The following is an 18533-nucleotide window of genomic DNA, read 5'->3' on the forward strand; positions in this document are numbered from 1 at the left end:
TGTTCCGTGGCGCTTGCTCCCAGGAACGGCGCCCTTACAGATTAGCAGACTGTGTCCTTTTAAACGTGTTTCTAGGATAGAGGGGGCGTGTTTGGTTTGGTTTTCCTCTTGTTTTCGGTATGTACTTTGTGGTTTTATTCTGAGATCTTCGGAGGAAGGATGGTATACAAATTTAATAAATATACAATTGTACTAATGATGCCCCCAACCGAGCCGAATGTTTTGGTTGCTTAGTTGATTTGACTTATCTGCCGCTTTTCCACAAGGAGCTACATTCAGAGCGGCTCGCAGCAAACTTTCGGAACGTCAACGGCACAACGGAGCACCTTGGATATACAAAATGCAGATCATGTCAGTAAATTCGAAATAACGAAAATCATCCATTTAGCAAATGCAGAATGAATTCAGTGATACAAAGAAAAAACTTAATATAGGCTTAAATACTACAGAGCAAAAACGAATGGAGCTTTCACTCAATAAAGCAGGCTAAGGAGGACTAGGGATGCAAAAGGTTAGACATAGTTTACTTGGGAGGGAGTAAGCCATATTGGGCTCAGTAAGACTTCCGAGTACACACTGCAATGCCTGGGGTGTAAGATCCAAGAGAAATCAGTGGCGCTAATTTCTGAGTAAATTGGTTATAAAGTGATAGGGCGAACTTCCAAAGACAAAATAAAATTAAGGAGTGGATTTTAATGGATCCTTGTGGTTTGGTTTTTTTAGGTTGCCTGCTTGTGAACTGGCCCCTGTAGCTGCTCCCTGTAGCAGCACTTTTATTTCTGCAGAGATTAGGAGGTTTTCATTTTACCAGCATCCTATGAATTTTTTTACTCCTGATTTCTGCATATCAAACCTCAGCTAAAAGCAGTGAGGTTTTGGGCTTTTCCTGTACAGTTGCTGTTCGGCTTTGTCATGCAAATGCAACAAAATCTGCTCTCAGAAATCATAATGTTCCTGCAAATTGCATTAAAACAACAAAGAAATCAGACCTTTATGTAACTATTCTGCCCTGGAATATGCTTCCTCGTGAGGTTGTGAAATAAGAACATGTCTCCTTTTGCACCATACATTGAAAGCACTATGGTACCACTTTAAGAGTCTCTGCTCCCCAGAATTCTGGGAACTGTAGTTTGTTCAGAATTAGAGCCTCACAGAGCTACACTGCTAGAGTAGTGCAACAATCCCTGCCCTTTAGCTTGTTGATGTTTGGGGGGGGGGTTTCAAGGGGCTAATCTCCCTTTTGGGATGGGTGTTTCACCCCTTGATTAAAGGAACCTAGTGATGGTCTCTTAGAACCTCTTGAAGTCTGGCCTGCCAGAAGTTGTATGTGCAAAAGACCTCCTTTGTGCAGTTTTACATTGGATTTCTCTGTGTTTAATGTCCCTGCTACGTCCAAATAAATGTATTCAATCACTGTGAAGCACCCCTAGAGCTGGGGAGCACATTTTTTAATCACGGAGTCCAACCAGTTTTGCAGCACAATACCTTTCTATCACTCAGGCTACTGTCTGCAGAACAGAGCAGGACCCAAAAGTAAAAGATGTGTCTGTCCCCGGCTTAGAGCAGTCAGCTTCTATGTCAGCAACAGACATCTGACAGCCTGAAGTTAGCATTGGAACCCTGCAGTCATATGTCATGGTGTCATTTTTCAAGAAAAGCAGGAGTCAAATGAATATTAGGGTTTGGGTTTCAGGGTTTAAATATGCCAGTGCAATGAAGCAATTGAATTAATGCGCGTTATGCATAGTCATTGCATGGCTCCTTCTAATGGTACATTTTTATGGCTAAACAACAATACGCACAAAGAAACATGAGAGCAAGCATCTACACTGGCTGATAAAACTGTTTCCCAAATATCAGGCATGCCATAGTTGTGGCACCTTTCAGTTTTTTAGTCAGATCAGTGCAGTTTAGCGGCTAAGAGTTATGAATCAGGAAGCCCCTGGTTTGGATTCAGCCTCTGGCATGAATTTTCCTTAGCAAGCCCCTCTTTTCAGCTTCAGTATGGCTATTGGGAGGCATGGGAAGAGGAAGGGGCTGCGGTGGGGGCGGGTCACCCCAGGTGTCTCTACCGAGGGGGGTGACAAAATGCTGGGCAGCACTCATCATCATCATCATCATCATCATCATCAACTTTATTTCACTAGCCAAAGGCCATGGCATCATTCACAAAGGGAACAAAAAGAAAAGCAACAATAACCATAAAGACATCAGGCACTGCAGATGCAATAAACCACGATCACGTCTCCTAAGAATTATTTGTTGCATACGCTAGAATAGCAAGGGGTTCTCAGGTAGAATGTGCCAGGTTAAATGTCCGAATCACCTTTGCAATTGACTGCTATTTTATCTAGTTCTTTTCTCCTAATCTTCTTAGCTGCCAATGCATATTGTTGCTGTTTAGTCATGTCCAACTCTTCGTGACCCCATGGACCAGAGCACGCCAGGCACCCCTGTCCTCCACCGCCTCCCGCAGTTCAGTCAAACTCATGCCGGTAGCCTCGAGAACACCGTCCAACCATCTCATCCTCTGTCGTCCCCTCCTCCTTGTGCCCACCATCTTTCCCAACATCAGGGTCATTTCCAGGGAGTCTTCTCTTCTCATGAGGTGGCCAAAGTATTGGAGCCTCAGCTTCAGGATCTGTCCTTCCAGTGAGCACTCAGGGCTGATTTCTAAGTTACAATCACCACGGGGCCTGCAGCACGCCTGACCCATGCGTCTCTCCTGGGAGTGACACGGTGGCTTGGGCACGCACAGGCTCCCTGCTGCCCAAAAATTCGCCCGCTGCCTCCCCCAGCTGTAGGGCGGATGAGTGGGAGGAGACAGCCAGACTCCTTGGAGGTCCCATGGAGCATCCTGCCCTGGCTGGCCCCACCCCTGGGCGCAGGGCATGCACGCAACCCCAGTCACCCGATAAGTTTGTTCCACCGCTGATTGGAGGTGAGCACTATGGATATTGTAACTCTGAAACACGGGGCAAGTGAATATTAACTTACCTAAGCTGGGGATAGCTCACTTGGTTAGAGCGTGGTGCTGGTAACACCAAGGTTGCAGGTTTGATGCCCATAACGGATAGCTGCATATTCCTGCATTGCAGCGGGTTAGACTGGATAATCCTCAGGGTCCTATGAGTCTGTGATTACAACCAGCTAATGTAGGATAAGAACCTTGAGCCTGTTACACAGTGGACCTGGTTATCAATTTAAAATCTTCCTTATAGCTGACTGCATAGTTATCCACTCACACATCTGATTCTGTGCTGCTCAGCAGTCTGACCAGTTTTCGTAGACTGATATTGTTTTTAAATTTGATCCTATATTCTAACATTTTTGAACTTCTTCCTAGTTTTTCTTTTGTTATCTGTGGAAATACCCAATCTACCAGTCTATGTTCTTAATGTTTGCTGGCAGTGGAGATTAAGGGATGCAATACATTGGAAGAAAAATAGGAATTAAAGAGATGGAGAATGAATATATAATGTTATAAAAAGAATTGGGATATATATAATGAACAAGTTAATCAATTTTTCTAATTTTATTTTTCTACATATAGCTGCAAATTAAATTAGATGTAGATATCATACTTGCATTTTAAAAATTAAGTGCATACTGTACTGAACACACATACTCCCATCCTTGCCATTCCAGAATGTACAGTATGTTTGACGTGGATTTTCCACTACCATTTTGAGTTTTATTGTAACACTGGCCAGCAAAAACAAACCAAAAATCATACATTTTGCAGGGAACAGTAGCTGGAGTTTGGAACTTCTCATGCTGAACAGGGGTAATTTGCCAGAGTTAATGTGATGGAAGGAACTAAGCTAAACCTGTTAGAAGTTAATCATTACAGACACTAGTCTTAATTTTCTTAAACCTTAATCAAAACCACTAGAACACTAACTTGGTCATAGCGATATTGGAAACGATCCAAGGAAAACACGGTGTTAAAGGAATGAATAGTCATGAGAACTTTCCCGAATTCATCTCCTCGGATGGAGCACACATTTTATTTTTATTCCTACTTTTCTTTCCCTGCCATGTTGCAAGGATGAATTGCGGTGTATGTTCAATTCATTTTTTTAAAACTACCACCACCCAATTTGGTTGCTTAGGCAACTAAATCATTAGTTACACAAGGTCACTCATGGAGAATCATGGCTCAAAAGGGATTCCAAGTAGAGTAGGAGGAGTAAATTGATTTTGTTTGGTTTTTTAATAAGAAGCTACCTGATCTGCACTTCTTGAACCGGAACACATCTATCCTTTGAAACTCTTATTGATCCCAGTTTTGTGATGCAGCCTTCCAGCAAAAGAATACGCACAAAAGTCAATAGAATGGGGGAAATAACAAATTAAATTCATTATATATGCTACCCTACTAGCTGCACGTTCTGAAAACAATGGAAATGTTTTTGTGTCCAGTTGCATGAATTTGTCTCTGTCATTTTGCATATATTTTGTATTGCATTGTCCAAGACAGCCTTTCACTTGGTTAGTGCTGGGTTACGGGAGATTCACATTCACAACTCCATTTAGCTGTGATCTTAATTGGGTGATCATGGGTCAGACGCCATCTCTCAGCACAACTTACCTCACAAGGTTCTTGTGAAGATAAAGGAAAGGGGAGATAACTATGTGTACAGCCTTATGCTCCTTGGACGACAGCCAGGATATAAATATAACTACAGTGGTACCTTGTTTTACAAACTTAATCCGTTCCAGAAGTCCATTCTTAAACCAAAGCGTTCTTAAACCAAGGTGTGCTTTCCTATAGCAGCGGGGACTTAATTTACAAATGGAACACACTCAACAGGAAGCGAAACATGTTCTTCTTCCAAGGCAAAGTTCGCAAACCAAAACACCTACTTCTGGGTTTGCAGCGTTCTTAATCCAAGTTGCTCATAAGTTAAGCTGTTCTTAAACCAAGGTACCACTGCCCTCTGCTTCTTGCAGTGCTAGTCACAGGTGATCTGTGACAACAGCCATATCCGATCATCCCTGGTTTCTTTACTATTATGTACATGAAGAGTACATAACAAGATGATGAGATTGAAGCTAAGACAGTAGCACTGTTATAACCAGAATCCTCTTAGCAGCAGACAACCAACATGCCAATTCATGTCTGGTAAAACCTTCAAGAACAGGATTTTCTGGACTGTAATACAATATTCAAAGGATTATTTCTACTCTGTTCATGTAACACACTGTACGTGTTACACTCTATATATAAGCTGCATGGTGATACTGTCCTTAAGGATTCTCAGGAAAAGGCAGGAAAGTGCTTCAGGCGGAAAAACGCCTTGATCCAGTCCTGCCCTGCACAATACAGCAATCTCTGCAACAAACTCTAGATTTGCTGAACACATTGCAGTACTATAACTGCAGTCACAAAACCTTCACCAGTTCTAAAGCCTTCAACAGGTATGTTCCCAGCCTTGTTCTCCTGACATCAATCAAGAGCTCGACTGGCAAAGGAGCTGCTATGTGTGAATGATTAAGCTGGTTGGATTGAGGTACATCTAGAGGGCTTGTCATAAAGACTAGGGCTAAACACAGACCTCAACTAGACACAGGCAGGAGAGTCCGGAGCTGACTTGTAGGTGCCCCTGGAGAAAGCAGCTGATCAAGACTTTCTTCAGTCTGTCTCATTATCAGTTTACTACACTTTTTAGTGATAGCTGATCCATGGCCATCTGATGTAGCTTTGGGGACTATTAATTTGGTATGTATTTATTATTGGTTGATTAACATGCAGGCCTGTCATTTCTTTCACGGACTGTATTTGAATGTAATGGTTTTCATTTCATATTATTGTTAGCTGTCATCATTGAAACAGTTCATTATCCTGGAAGAACTATACTGTCTGCTGCTGTGCTTTGGAGCACCCTATTGAGACATTTGGAGCACCCATCATCTCACGTTTGTAGGATATTGACTGTGGCATTCTGCCTCCATTTCAGTAATCCTTTGACAGTGACTTACCACTCCTACCATTCATGTTCATTGAACATTTATTTGATTCTTATTCGTTTGTGACTCCATGCACATATTGCATGTCTTCTGTTTATGAATTTTGAAACAGCATAGTGTAATAATGGGGCGCGGGTGGCACTGTGGGTAAAACCTCAGTGCCTAGGACTTGCCGATCGTATGGTCGGCGGTTCGAATCCCCGCGGTGGGGTGAGCTCCCGTCGTTCGGTCCCAGCTCCTGCCCACCTAGCAGTTCGAAAGCACTCTTAAGTGCAAGTAGATAAATAGGTACCGCTTTATAGCGGGAAGGTAAACGGCATTTCCGTGTGCTGTGCTGGTGCTGGCTCGCCAGATGCAGCTTCATCACGCTGGCCACGTGACCCGGAAGTGTCTTCGGACGGCGACGGCTCACGGCCTCTAGAGCGAGATGATCATGCAACTCTAGAGTCGGACACGACTGGCCTGTACGGGCAGGGGTACCTTTACCTTTTGGTGTAATAATAATAAAAATTATTATTTATACCCCGCCCATCTGGCTGGGTTTCCCCAGCCACTCTGGGCGGCTTCCAACCGAATATTAAAAACAATACAGCATCAGACATTAAAAACTTCCCTAAACAGGGCCGCCTATTATAAAAAAATATTATCAATATATTATCAGTATGTTGATGACACACGGCTCTGTTTTCCCATTCCATCTGAACTGGGTGTGCTTTTCCGCCTACGAAGGTGTTGGACCTGGAAGCCATGGTGGACTGTATGGGGGCCAGTAAAGTGAAGTTGAATCCCAATTCGATAGAGTTGTTGCAGTGGGGGATTGTTATGCCTAAGTATTAGGTCTGAGCACTCATTTACCAAGTGGTAACTTATCAGAGTAGACAAACATCAGTGGGAGAAACTGCGGACACACGTGTGCCAGGGAGAAATTTATCCACCCATTCATACCCAAGGACATAGTGACATTCTCCTTGTCACAAGTGGGCATGCAGTAATGTATATGTGAATGAATGTAAACAAGCCTAGTTACTGGGCATTTTTACATTTGATTTGTTCCAGTAGCCACTGAATTCCATCTACCAGTCCATCCAAGGTGGAAGTTTCAGTGTCCTGAACCTGTGAAATGCAGGAATAAGCAAATGTTAGTATCTTTCACAAAATAAAAGCACTTGAGGCTTCGGCTTGATTGGGAAAGAGATGAAGGCCTGTTTTCAGCAGGCATTGCCTCTATGAGCGAATTTCCTGTGGGATGAACGGGTTCACACTGCTGATTTAGTAAGTGTTTGAGGCCTGCTTTCCCTTGGCAATGGTGGTGCACCTTACGGCTCCCAATTGCATGCTAGTAGCTGCATCTCTATCTGTTCCTGATGGCGTCAGGTGAGGGCAAGTGAGCACAGTGTAGGGAAAATGGCCTTGTGGGCCAAATCTGGCCTGTGGGCTGCTATAGACACAATCTCAATGAATTTGACCAACCCTTAAAAAAAGAAAAAGGCATCAAAGGTATAGGCCAGTTCTGTAACCTACAGTGAAATTCTATGCATGTATATTCAGAAGGCAGTCCCTTTGGTTTAACAGGCATTACTCCCATATAACTGAGAATAAGATGGCAGCCTCAATTACACGATGTGGAATGGTGCTTCTAGAGCCTGTTGTCAATCAGTTTCATGATCCCAGATACTTAAACAAATGAAACAAATGAAAATGCTACCATCCATGGCCGCGTGCCAAGCAGGTTCAGCTGCAGCTGATGCGCCATGTAAACACAAGGAATCCTTTCGATCTCAGCACAGGAAACGCAGGACAGGACAAGCAGAGGTCTTTCTGTAGGGCCAAGGACTGGGTCAAGCATCGCTGCCAGCCAGTCAAATTCAAGTTGACGGTTGTGTCCTGCAAAAAGAGAGTGAGGGAGATAAAGGATTTGCCACCCTCTGCCAGCTGTACGCTAAAAGCTATGTTGGCATCATTCAGAAGCCCTTACATTTATTTATTTTAATTTTTAAAAGGTTTTTGTTGGTATAAAGCACGTGCACACAGCAAACAATAGAAAATACAACAGATCCCCCATTCTTAGACCCTACTGGGTTGTATAGCCACATAATTATTCCTTTTTGACCCATATGGCGCAAAGGTCCTTACCTTCATGAGTGTCAGCATATGCAAGATAGATGAACCCATCCATTAGTCTGCACACGTTTTTTAAATGTTTGTTCAGACTGTAATGCATTTTCCCATCAACACCGGACTCCGCAGAGAACACTTTGTTGACGGGACTGGTGTTCTCTTCCTTTTCTCTGAGACTTTCCTCACTGGAAAGAGAGGAGAGAAACCAGTTGTTGTTTTTTTCAGATACTGTGCAGTAAGGAAGGGAGAAACTATGCAGAACTGAAGGTGTTGAGGACTAGTGCCTTAAGAAAGAACAGTGTGGTCTTTTGTACACATCTAGGCCAGGCAGTTCAAGCAAATGAACAATTCACAGGTCTACTCTGGCTCCTAGTAATCTAAGTCCCCCAATTCCTGAGTGAACTGAGCTAATGAGGCCATGTCCCAGATGGTGGCCAAAGGTTTCCTTGAAAGAAACGTGCACAGAATGAGCACTTCTTGAAACAGGCTTGCTCTCCTCTTCAGAAAATCCTATTACTATTAGAAAATTCCCATATGGGGTTCTATGATGATGGAGATTTAGAATTTTCTTATTTTGGGACAATCCTATCACTGTTGGAATACTGTTACTTAAAGGGGTGGGGAAGCAAGCAAGAAAAAAGCAAAACCTCATATAACACTTACATGGTTTCTGTACACAGTGTAATATTGAATTTCTGGCCATTCAAATGATATGTGACTCCTAATTCTATCCCTGTTTGAGACAAAGAAAGAAGAAAAGAAAGATGAAGAATTTGAGGCCTGTTTAAAACTGATAAGTTCTTAAAAAGGTAAAGGACCTCTGACAGTTAAGTGTAGTTGCGAATGACTCTGGGGTTGCGGCGCTCATCTCGCTTTACTGGCCGAGGGAGTCGACGTTTTGTCCGCAGACAGTTTTTCCAGGTCATGTGGCCAGCATGACTAAGCCTCTTCTGGCAAAACCAGAGCAGTGCACGGAAACACTGTTTACCTTCCCGCCGGAGCGGTACCTATTTATCTACTTGCACTTTGACATGCTTTCGAACTGCTAGGTTGGCAGGAACTGGGACCGAGCAACGGGAGCTCACCCGGTCGCAGGGATTCGAACCACTGACCTTCCGATCGGCAAGCCTTGGCTCAGTGGTTTAGACCACAGCGCCACCCGCGTCCTACATCCTTCTAAGTTCTTAGAAGATTATAAATGGCAACTAACAGATTGAGGTTGAATACTGAGAAGACAGAAATACTGTTTTGGGGGGACAGGGGGCAGGCAGGTGGGGGGGGACTCCCTGGTCCTGAATGGGGCAACTGTGCCCCTGAAGGAGCAGGTGTGCAGCCTGGGAGTCATTTTGTACTCACAGCTGTCCATGGAGGTACAGGTAAATTCTGTGTCCAGGGCAGCTCTTCTCTTTCCAAACTCTTAGGGCTGGCCCTACTCTGCCTCCAGTTAAACTATGTTCTGTAGCTCGGTTAGAAAATGTTCCACTCAGAATAAGGAGGCTTCAAATGTTCACCATTGCCCTTTCTGTTTGCTTGCTTAAGATAAAGAAATCATTTTACCGTGCAATTGTCCAGAAGGAAAACCAGCCAGCGGCCAAATATCCGGACACACCGCCATTCTGTACAGCAAAGAGTTGCCCAGCTCTTCCAACACAGGCCCAAACATTGCAAAGCGAGGCTCTGTCTGTGTGATCAGCGACTGTAACATGGAAGTGACAGATCCGGAAGTGGGTTGGCTGGGTTTTGGACATCTTTTACGCCAGGAGCAACACTTTTTGTACCTGTGTGTATATAGAGTGTGTGTGTGTGTATACCCAGAAAAAACAACACCACACCACCACACCATAATAATGAAAACTGATTGTAAAACCTTAAAAGGAGTAAGACAAGTTTTTCAGCATGAGCTGAAAGGTCTCACAAATAACAACAACAACAAAATATGCTCAGTGCTGTTAAGCCCAAAGGAAGCTGCTCAGAGCTTTCCAAGGAAGAGTGAGCTGCACATTTGTTAGCTTTGAAAGTACTCAAACTTACTGTGACACTTACTGTTAACAACTTCATGGTGAGTACCAGCACCTATTTTTCCTAGAAAAAAAAGCATTGCCTAAAACCAACACTTTGAATATATGCTAATAGCAAACTCAGTTCTCTGAGCGTGGATCCTTATGCCATCAAAACATCACCATCTATGGTCAAGAGGGAAGCAACAAAGAACCCTTAAGCAAAAGCTGTGTTGTAAACAATGGAGGTACAGTGGTACCTCGGGTTAAGAACTTAATTCATTCTGGAGGTCTGCTCTTAACCTGAAACTGTTCTTAACCTGAGGCACCACTTTAGCTAATGGGGCCTCCTGCTGCCGCCACGCGATTTCTGTTCTCATCCTGAAGCAAAGTTCTTAAACCGAGGTATTATTTCTGGGTTAGCGGAGTCTGTAACCTGATGCGTCTGTAACCTGAGGTACCACTGTAATATGATTCTATGATGGCATACACTAACTGTCGAAGGCAATCTGCTAACACACAAAGGTAAATCTGGGGTGGCATAAAATTTAATGATATATTAGTGGCAAGTGTATTATTGATATCCCATGTTATATAATGTTTACAAAAAGAGGAGTAATTGTAGAATCAGGTTTTAGTATTACTGAATGTTTATAGCTGTTCATCAATTTATGCTATTTTAAATCTGTTACGTTTTTGGTTAAAAAGATTAGGAGACATACAGAACAAAACTTCATATGCCTATAAAGATGTGTGTTACCTATATGGAATTTTAGAGGATACTTACGCAGCCATGTAGTCACTTGAGGCACTATTATGAAGCTCAAAAAAGGATTTATTAAGTATGTTTGCATCAATCGAATGACAGGAAGGAAGATCACGGATGAGAAAATAGCGCCATAGTAAGGAATCCTGGATTGTTAGACTCCAGTAGTGATTGGTGCTTCCCAAATTACTCAGATCTTTGGGTGTGAGGAAGGACATAATGTATAACTTAATAATAATAATAATAATAATAATAATAATAATAATAATAAATTTTATTTATATCCCGCCCTCCCCAGCCGAAGCTGGGCTCAGGGCGGCTAACAACAATCAAAATAGTTCAACATTCTAAAACATTCATTATAAAATTAATTAAATCAAATTAAAATCAAATTAATGGCAACCATCAAGCAAAATTTTGTGCAGATTGCCAGAGGAGGGGGTCAGGCTGCGTCCTGACAAAAGGCCTGGTGGAACAGCTCTGTCTTGCAGGCCCTGCGGAAGGATGTCAGGTCCTGCAGGGCCCTAGTCTCTTGTGACAGAGCGTTCCACCAGATTGGAGCCGCGGCCGAGAAGGCCCTGGCTCTAGTTGAGGCCAGCCTAACCTCTCTGAGACCTGGGATCTTTAGGGTGTTTTTATTTGCAGACCGTAAGTTTCTCTGTGGGACATACCAGGAGAGGCGGTCCCGTAGGTACGAGGGTCCTAGGCCGTATAGGACTTTAAAGGTTAAAACCAGCACCTTAAACCTGATCCTGTACTCCACTGGGAGCCAGTGCAGCTGGTACAGCACCGGATGGATATGATCTCGCAGCGAAGACCCCATAAGGAGTCTCGCCGCAGCATTCTGCACCCGCTGGAGTTTCTGGGTCAGTCTCAAGGGCAGCCCCACGTAGAGCGAGTTACAATAATCCAGTCTGGAGGTGACCGTCGCATGGATCACAGTGGCTAGGTCAGGGCGAGAGAGATAAGGAGCCAACTGCTTAGCTTGGCGGAGATGAAAAAATGCCGCCTTTGTTATAGCTGTAATCTGCGCCTCCATAGAGAGGGAGGTATCGAAGATTACACCCAAACTCTTCACGGACGATGCTGGCACTAATTGCACCCCCGCAAGAGACGGGAGTTGCCCCCTCGATCCCATATCACATCAATCTGGAGAAAAAAGTTTAAATATTTAGGAATCATTTAGGAAGCATAAAAACATAACAACATATATACCGGTATATGTCATAAAGACACCAGTGTTTCAACTGTGCCTCATTGCCAAAAGGAAACACGGACCCTGGGTATGTGCCTGGAACCCCTGGAATGGGGGTGACGCACAGCAATATATTAAAATAAAATAAAATAAAATAAAGAGTGCAACTGCCTGCCGTCAAAGGGGCGGGGCCGTGAAGGGACCAATGGGAAGCCGAGCGAACGGGAAGTTCCATCGGAAAACTTTCTGCAACACTGCTGGAAGCGGCGGACGTTTGCCTCGCTGGGATGAGCCAGACGGGCTCGGGGGCGACGGCGCGCTTACCGGCAGGGCCTCCAAGGCGCTGGGCGGCGGCGGCGTCTGCTTCTCCTCCTCCTCCTTCTCTTCCCCAGCGCGATCGTCGCTCTCCGGGAGCCTCCCCGGCTGCTGCTGCTGCTCACACTTGCTACGCAGGACGCGGAGGCTGCTTCGCAGGAGCGTCTCCAAGCTCTGCCACTCCCCGCCGCCCTGCGCCATCGCTCCGGGGCGCACCGGCAACCCTCCCCGTCTCTTACTTAGCTGCTTCTTACTTAGCTGCGATTCAGCATCCCCGGCACTGCAGCAGCTGGAATCCTGCGCCCTTTGGCTTCGGAGCCCGGATCCCACCAGGAGGTGGGTCTCAGTCGGAGGAAAGCGGCGTCCGCGCAAAGGCGAAGCGCGCAGTGACCCTCTGCGGCCACTACTTGTGCGCAAGTAAGAAAGGGAGGTCTGGCGAAGAAGAAGCCGCACCCCCCGGTTTGTTCCGGAGGCGTGGGAGGCATTCGGACGCCTCCTCCGCAGTCGCACTGGCAAGTGCGCGCTGCTGCTCCGGATTCTAGTCCTGGGTTAGAGCCCGAGCATCGCAAAAACAAAACCCCCGCGATTGATTATGCATTCGCGGCCGCGTGGAAGTTCCAGAAGTCGTGGTGGGAAAAAGGTAAAAGGCGGATCTACACGGATCCTCTTGAATTCATGTGATTTTTTCATCCAAATTAAATAAAACCACCATGATATTGTAGACCATGTCTTACTCTGTAGAAAGCATCAAAAAAATCACGCATCCACTGTTTCGGGGGGGCGCAGGGGCGCAAAAACATGGTTAAAAAACACGGATCCTCATGGATCCTCATGATTTTTCCACTAGATCAGCCCAAAGTCACCATCAGATCAAAGATCATGGCCATGGGCACAGCATCCACCACAAAAATCACGGATCCACGGCTTCCTGGCGAAACCGTGGCCCAAAAACGTGGTTTTCAAGAACGGATCTTCATGGATCCACACGCTTTCTGCATCGGGCCAACCCAAACTCACCATCAAATCACATATCATAGTAAGGGGCACAGCCTACACCACAAAAAACTCGGATCCACACCTGCCTGGCCACGTCCTGGCCCAAAAACGTGGTTCCGAAGCACGGATCCTCATGAATCCTCATGTTTTTTGCACTAGATCAGCCCAAAGTCACCATCAGATCAAACATCATGTCCAGGGGCACAGCATCCACCACAAAAATCACAGATCCACGACTTCCTGGCGAAACCGTGGCCCAAAAACGTGGTTCCGAAGCACGGATCCTCATGGATCCTCACGCTTTTTGCATTGGGCCAACCCAAACTCACCGTCAAATCACACATCATTCCCAGGGGCACAGCCTGCACCACAAAAAACTCAGATCCACGGCTTCCTGGCCACTCCAAGGCCCAAAAACGTGGTTTTGAAGCACGGATCCTCATGGATCGTCACGCTTTTTGCACTAGATCAGCCCAAACTCACCATCAAATCACACATCATGTCCAGGGGCACAGCCTGCACCACAAAAACTCGGATCCACGGCTTCCTCGCCACTCCAAGGTCCAAAAACGTGGTTCCGAAGCACGGATCCTCATGGATCCTCACACTTTTTGCATTGGGCAACCCCAAATTCACCGTCAAATCACACATCATTCCCAGGGGCACAGCCTGCACCACAAAAAAACTCAGATCCACGGCTTCCTGGCCACTCCAAGGCCCAAAAACGTGGTTTTGAAGCACGGATCCTCATGGATCCTCACGCTTTTTGCATTGGGCCACCCCAAACTCACTGTCAAATCACACATCATGTCCAGGGGCACAGCCTGCACCACAAAAAACTCGGATCCACAGCTTCCTGGCCACCCCATGGCCCAAAAACGTGGTTCCGAAGCACGGATCCTCATGGATCCTCACTCTTTTTGCATTGGGCCACCCCAAACTCACCGTCAAATCACACATCATTCCCAGGGGCACAGCCTGCACCACAAAAAACTCAGATCCACGGCTTCCTGGCCACTCCAAGGCCCAAAAACGTGGTTTTGAAGCACGGATCCTCATGGATCCTCACGCTTTTTGCACTAGATCAGCCCAAAGTCTACATCAGATCAAACTTCATGGCCAGGGGCACAGCATCCATCACAAAAATCACGGATCCACAGCTTCCTGGCCATACCGTGGCCCAAAAACTTGGTTCCGAACCACGGATCCTCATGGATCTTAACGCTTTTTGCATTGGGCCAACCCAAACTCACCGTCAAATCACACATCATAGCCAGGGGCACAGCCTGCACCACAGAAAACTCGGATCCACGGCTTCCTGGCCACTCTAAGGCCCAAAAACGTGGTTTTGAAGCACGGATCCTCATGGATCCTCACGCTTTTTGCACTAGATCAGCCCAAATTCACCGTCAAATCACACATCATGGTCAGGGGCACAGCCTGCACCACAAAAACCGAGATCCACGCCTTCCTGGCAACACCATGGCCCGAAAACGTGGTTTTGAAGCACGGATCCTCATGGATCCTCATGCTTTTTGCATTGGGCCAACCCAAACTCACAGTCAAATCACACATCATGGCCAGGGGCACAACCTGCACCACAAAAAACTCGGATCCACGGCTTCCTGGCCACTCTAAGGCCCAAAAACGTGGTTTTGAAGCACGGATCCTCATGGATCCTCACGCTTTTTGCATTGGGCCAACCCAAACTCACCGTCAAATCACACATCATGTCCAGGGGCACTGCCTGCACCACAAAAAACTCGGATGCACGGCTTCCTGGCCACTCCATGGCCCAAAAACGTGGTTTTGAAGCACGGATCCTCATGGATCATCACGCTTTTTGCATTGCGCCAACCCATACTCACAGTCAAATAACACATCATGTCCAGGGGCAGAGCCTGCACCACAGAAAACTCGGATCCACGGCTTCCTCGCCACTCCAAGGCCCAAAAACGTGGTTTTGAAGCACGGATCCTCATGGATCCTCACGCTTTTTGCACTAGATCAGCCCAAACTCACCATCAAATGACACATCATTCACAGGGGCACAGCCTGCACCACAAAAAACTCGGATCCATGGCTTCCTGGCGACACCGTAGCCCAAAAATGTAGTTTTGAAGCATGGATCCTCGTGGATCCTCACACTTATTGCACTGGGCCACCCCTAAATCACTGTCAAATCACACTTCATGCCATGGGACACAGCTTGCACCACAAAAAACTCGGATCCACGGGTTCCTGGCCATACTGTGGCCCAAAAACGTGGTTTCAAAGCATGGATCCTTATGGATCCTCATGCATTTTCCATTGGCCAACCCAAACTCACCGTCAAATCACACATCATGGCCATGGGCACAGCCTGCACCACAAAAAACATGGATCCACAGCTTCCTGGCCACTCCATGGCTCAAAAACGTGGTTTTGAAGCACGGATCCTCATGGATCATCACACTTTTTGCATTCGGGAACCCCAAATTCACCCTTTATTCAAATATCTTGTACATAACCACAGATCTGACCACAAACATCATGGATCTACTGCCAGATGCTACCCTGGATATATTGGCCAATTTTTAGGTGGGTGTGCTGGGATGGAGGAAACTGAGTCGGCTGAATCTCTATCCTTTAAGGATGGGCGTCCAATGGCTGGGCCAGAATAATTTCAGTTTGGTTTGCCAGCTCCCAGCTCTTAATGCGGCGCAATAGTCACCTGTAGCCGCTATCAGGAGTCCCGGTGTGATCCTGGATGCTTCTGTCTCTATGGAGGCATTGGTCACAAATGTAGCCAAACTGGAATTTTTGAATCTATGTCAGGTTAGGAGATCGGTACTGTACCTGTCCCTTTCCAACCTAGCCATGGTGAACCATGCAGTAGTCACCTGCAGGCTAGACTACTTTAACTTGCTGTACACCTGAGCCGGGGAGTGCAGGGTATAAATGTGATAGAGAGAGAGAGAGTGAGAGAGATAGATATGCAGGGCTACCCTTGAGACTGCTCCAGAAACTCCAAATGGTCTAAAATGCAGATGCATGAGTTCTTACTTGGACTTCGTGGAGAGCCCACATTCAGTTGGTTGTTCATCAGCTGGATTGGCTCCAGGCGGAGTATCGAATCAGGTTCAATGTTTTGGTGCTAATCTTTAAAGCCCTAAACAGTCTGTGACCTTTCTTATCTGTGGGAATTATCTTCCAATACACCCCCCGAGTGTGACGCTCATCTAACAGCAACCTACTGGTGGTCCCTGGCCCAAAACATATCCAGCTGTCCTCAACCAGAGCCAGAGCCTTTTTGGTGGAACGCTTTGTCTAATGAGAACCAGGGCTCAGTGCAATCTATCTCAGTTCTCTCACTTGTCATGGTGAGTGGGCTTGCACATTCCTATGACCCTTGTGAGCGAAGCCGTTGGGAATCCCATACTCCCAGCAAGGTCAAAGAAAATTAAATATGCTCAGAGTCCTGTAGTGATTTCATGCTCTTTATTGCAGCTTGTAAAACAGTTATTGAATTTCCCCCAAAACCTCAGGCTTTTATATACATTATTTACACAATGAGTCCCGTCTGACTAGCTGATTCTGCTTCCCTCCTGGAGCCTGGTTGGTCTTTTCCTGCAAGCCAATCAGTTCTTGCATTCTAGGATCCTACTTGCCTATTGTTCTAGGATCCAAGCTTAGTACATAACAGGGAAGGAGTTAGACAAAGAATGATCCAAGAAGTCCTCAATGGCAGAACAGGTGGGTGATAACAAGCAGTGTGTTACAACGGCTCTGAAGGCGGATGAAGGCTGCAGCAGATAGGATCCACCAGTTTGTCATGACTACTCATGCCATCAGAACAGAGCCCTACTGCGAAGACTGTGCGTTGGTCAGCGTGCACTAATCTACACACATAAAACAAATTCACGCACAGGCGTCTTCCAAAAACCAAACCCAACCCCCCCAAACCCTCCCCCCATGGCCATCACTAAATGGCTACTGTGGCAGGAATGTGAAGCCCCTAGTCATGAACCGACACATGGGCGGTCAGTCGTTCTGACTCAAGGAATGAGGCCGTTGAGCATCTCAGCAGCTGTATCCATGACTGAGCAGCCCTTTTTAGGATCCACTATGCTCACCCCGAAAAGGGGAAGGGGCTGGAAACGGTGCCCTAAACATAGTATGCCTCCCTTTTTCCCTGACTGGATTACCACGCCCAGGTGGAATCTCTTTTCCCATAGTTTGAATCCATTATTCTGCATCCTAGTCTCTAGAACAGCAGAAAACAAGCTTGCTCCCTCTTCAACATGACATCCCTTCAAATATTTAAACATGGCTATCATGTCACTCCTTAATCTTCTCTTCTCTAGATTAAACAAATCCAGCTCCCTAAGTCTCTCTTCATAGGGCTTGGATTCCAGACCTTTTACATTTTGGTCACCCTCCTCTGGACATGCTCCAACTTGACAATATCCCTCTTCAACTGGACACAGTATTTCAGGTGTGGTCTGACCAACCAGAATAGTGTGGTGGCATTCCTTCGCTTGATCTAGACACTATACTCCTATTGATGCAGCCCAGAATTGCATTGGCATTCTTAGCTGCCACATCACACTGTTGACTCATATTCAGCTTGTGGTCGACTAAGACTCCCAGATCCCTTTCACAGGTACTGTTGTCAAGCCAAGTGTCCCCCACCTGTGCGTTTCATTTTTTCTATCCAGGTGTAGTACCTTACATTTCTCCCTATTGAACTCCATATTGTTGGTTTTGGCCCAGCTCTCTAGGCTATTCAGGTCATTTTGAATGCTGACCCTGACCCCTCCCAGTTTGCAGTCATTTGCAAATTTGATTAGCACGCCCTCTATTCCATCATCCAAATCATTTATAAAAATATTGAATAGCACCAGGCCCAGGACAGAACCTTGTGGAACCCCAGTAGTCATTTTTTTCCAGGATGAAGGTGAGCCACTGATGAGCACTCTTTGGGTTCAGCCCATCAACCAATTACAAATCCACCTAACAGTAGCTTTGTCTAGCCCACATTTTACTAGTTGTTTTGCAAAAATATCATGGGGGACCTTTTCAAAGGCCTTACTGAAGTCAAGGTAAGCTGGTACAAGGGAAAGCAGGATTGTAATTACTGTAAAAATTACTGATTACTTTGGAACAGCAGTCTCAACCTAACCCGCTATGT

The 18533-nt window shown here is 45.9% G+C and overlaps 2 protein-coding genes across 2 annotated transcripts in view; one reads left to right on the forward strand and one right to left on the reverse strand.

Moving 5' to 3' along the window:
* RIMOC1 (RAB7A interacting MON1-CCZ1 complex subunit 1) overlaps positions 1 to 18533 on the forward strand; it is a 375501-nt gene that overhangs the window by 333062 nt on the left and 23906 nt on the right. The window lies entirely within an intron of this gene.
* On the reverse strand, positions 6782 to 13001 carry FBXO4 (F-box protein 4). Its single transcript, XM_082191513.1, has 7 exons — positions 12374 to 13001; positions 10876 to 11093; positions 9649 to 9869; positions 8755 to 8824; positions 8107 to 8276; positions 7679 to 7857; positions 6782 to 7086 (listed from the first exon to the last, which is right to left on the reverse strand). Exons 1-7 carry the CDS (start codon positions 12563 to 12565, stop codon positions 6997 to 6999), a joined length of 1140 nt encoding a protein of 379 aa, XP_082047639.1. The 5' UTR covers positions 12566 to 13001; the 3' UTR covers positions 6782 to 6996.

The sequence above is a fragment of the Podarcis vaucheri genome (assembly GCF_965113315.1).
Source record: "Podarcis vaucheri genome assembly, chromosome: 11".
In the NCBI taxonomy this organism is placed as follows: Eukaryota; Metazoa; Chordata; class Lepidosauria; order Squamata; family Lacertidae; genus Podarcis; species Podarcis vaucheri.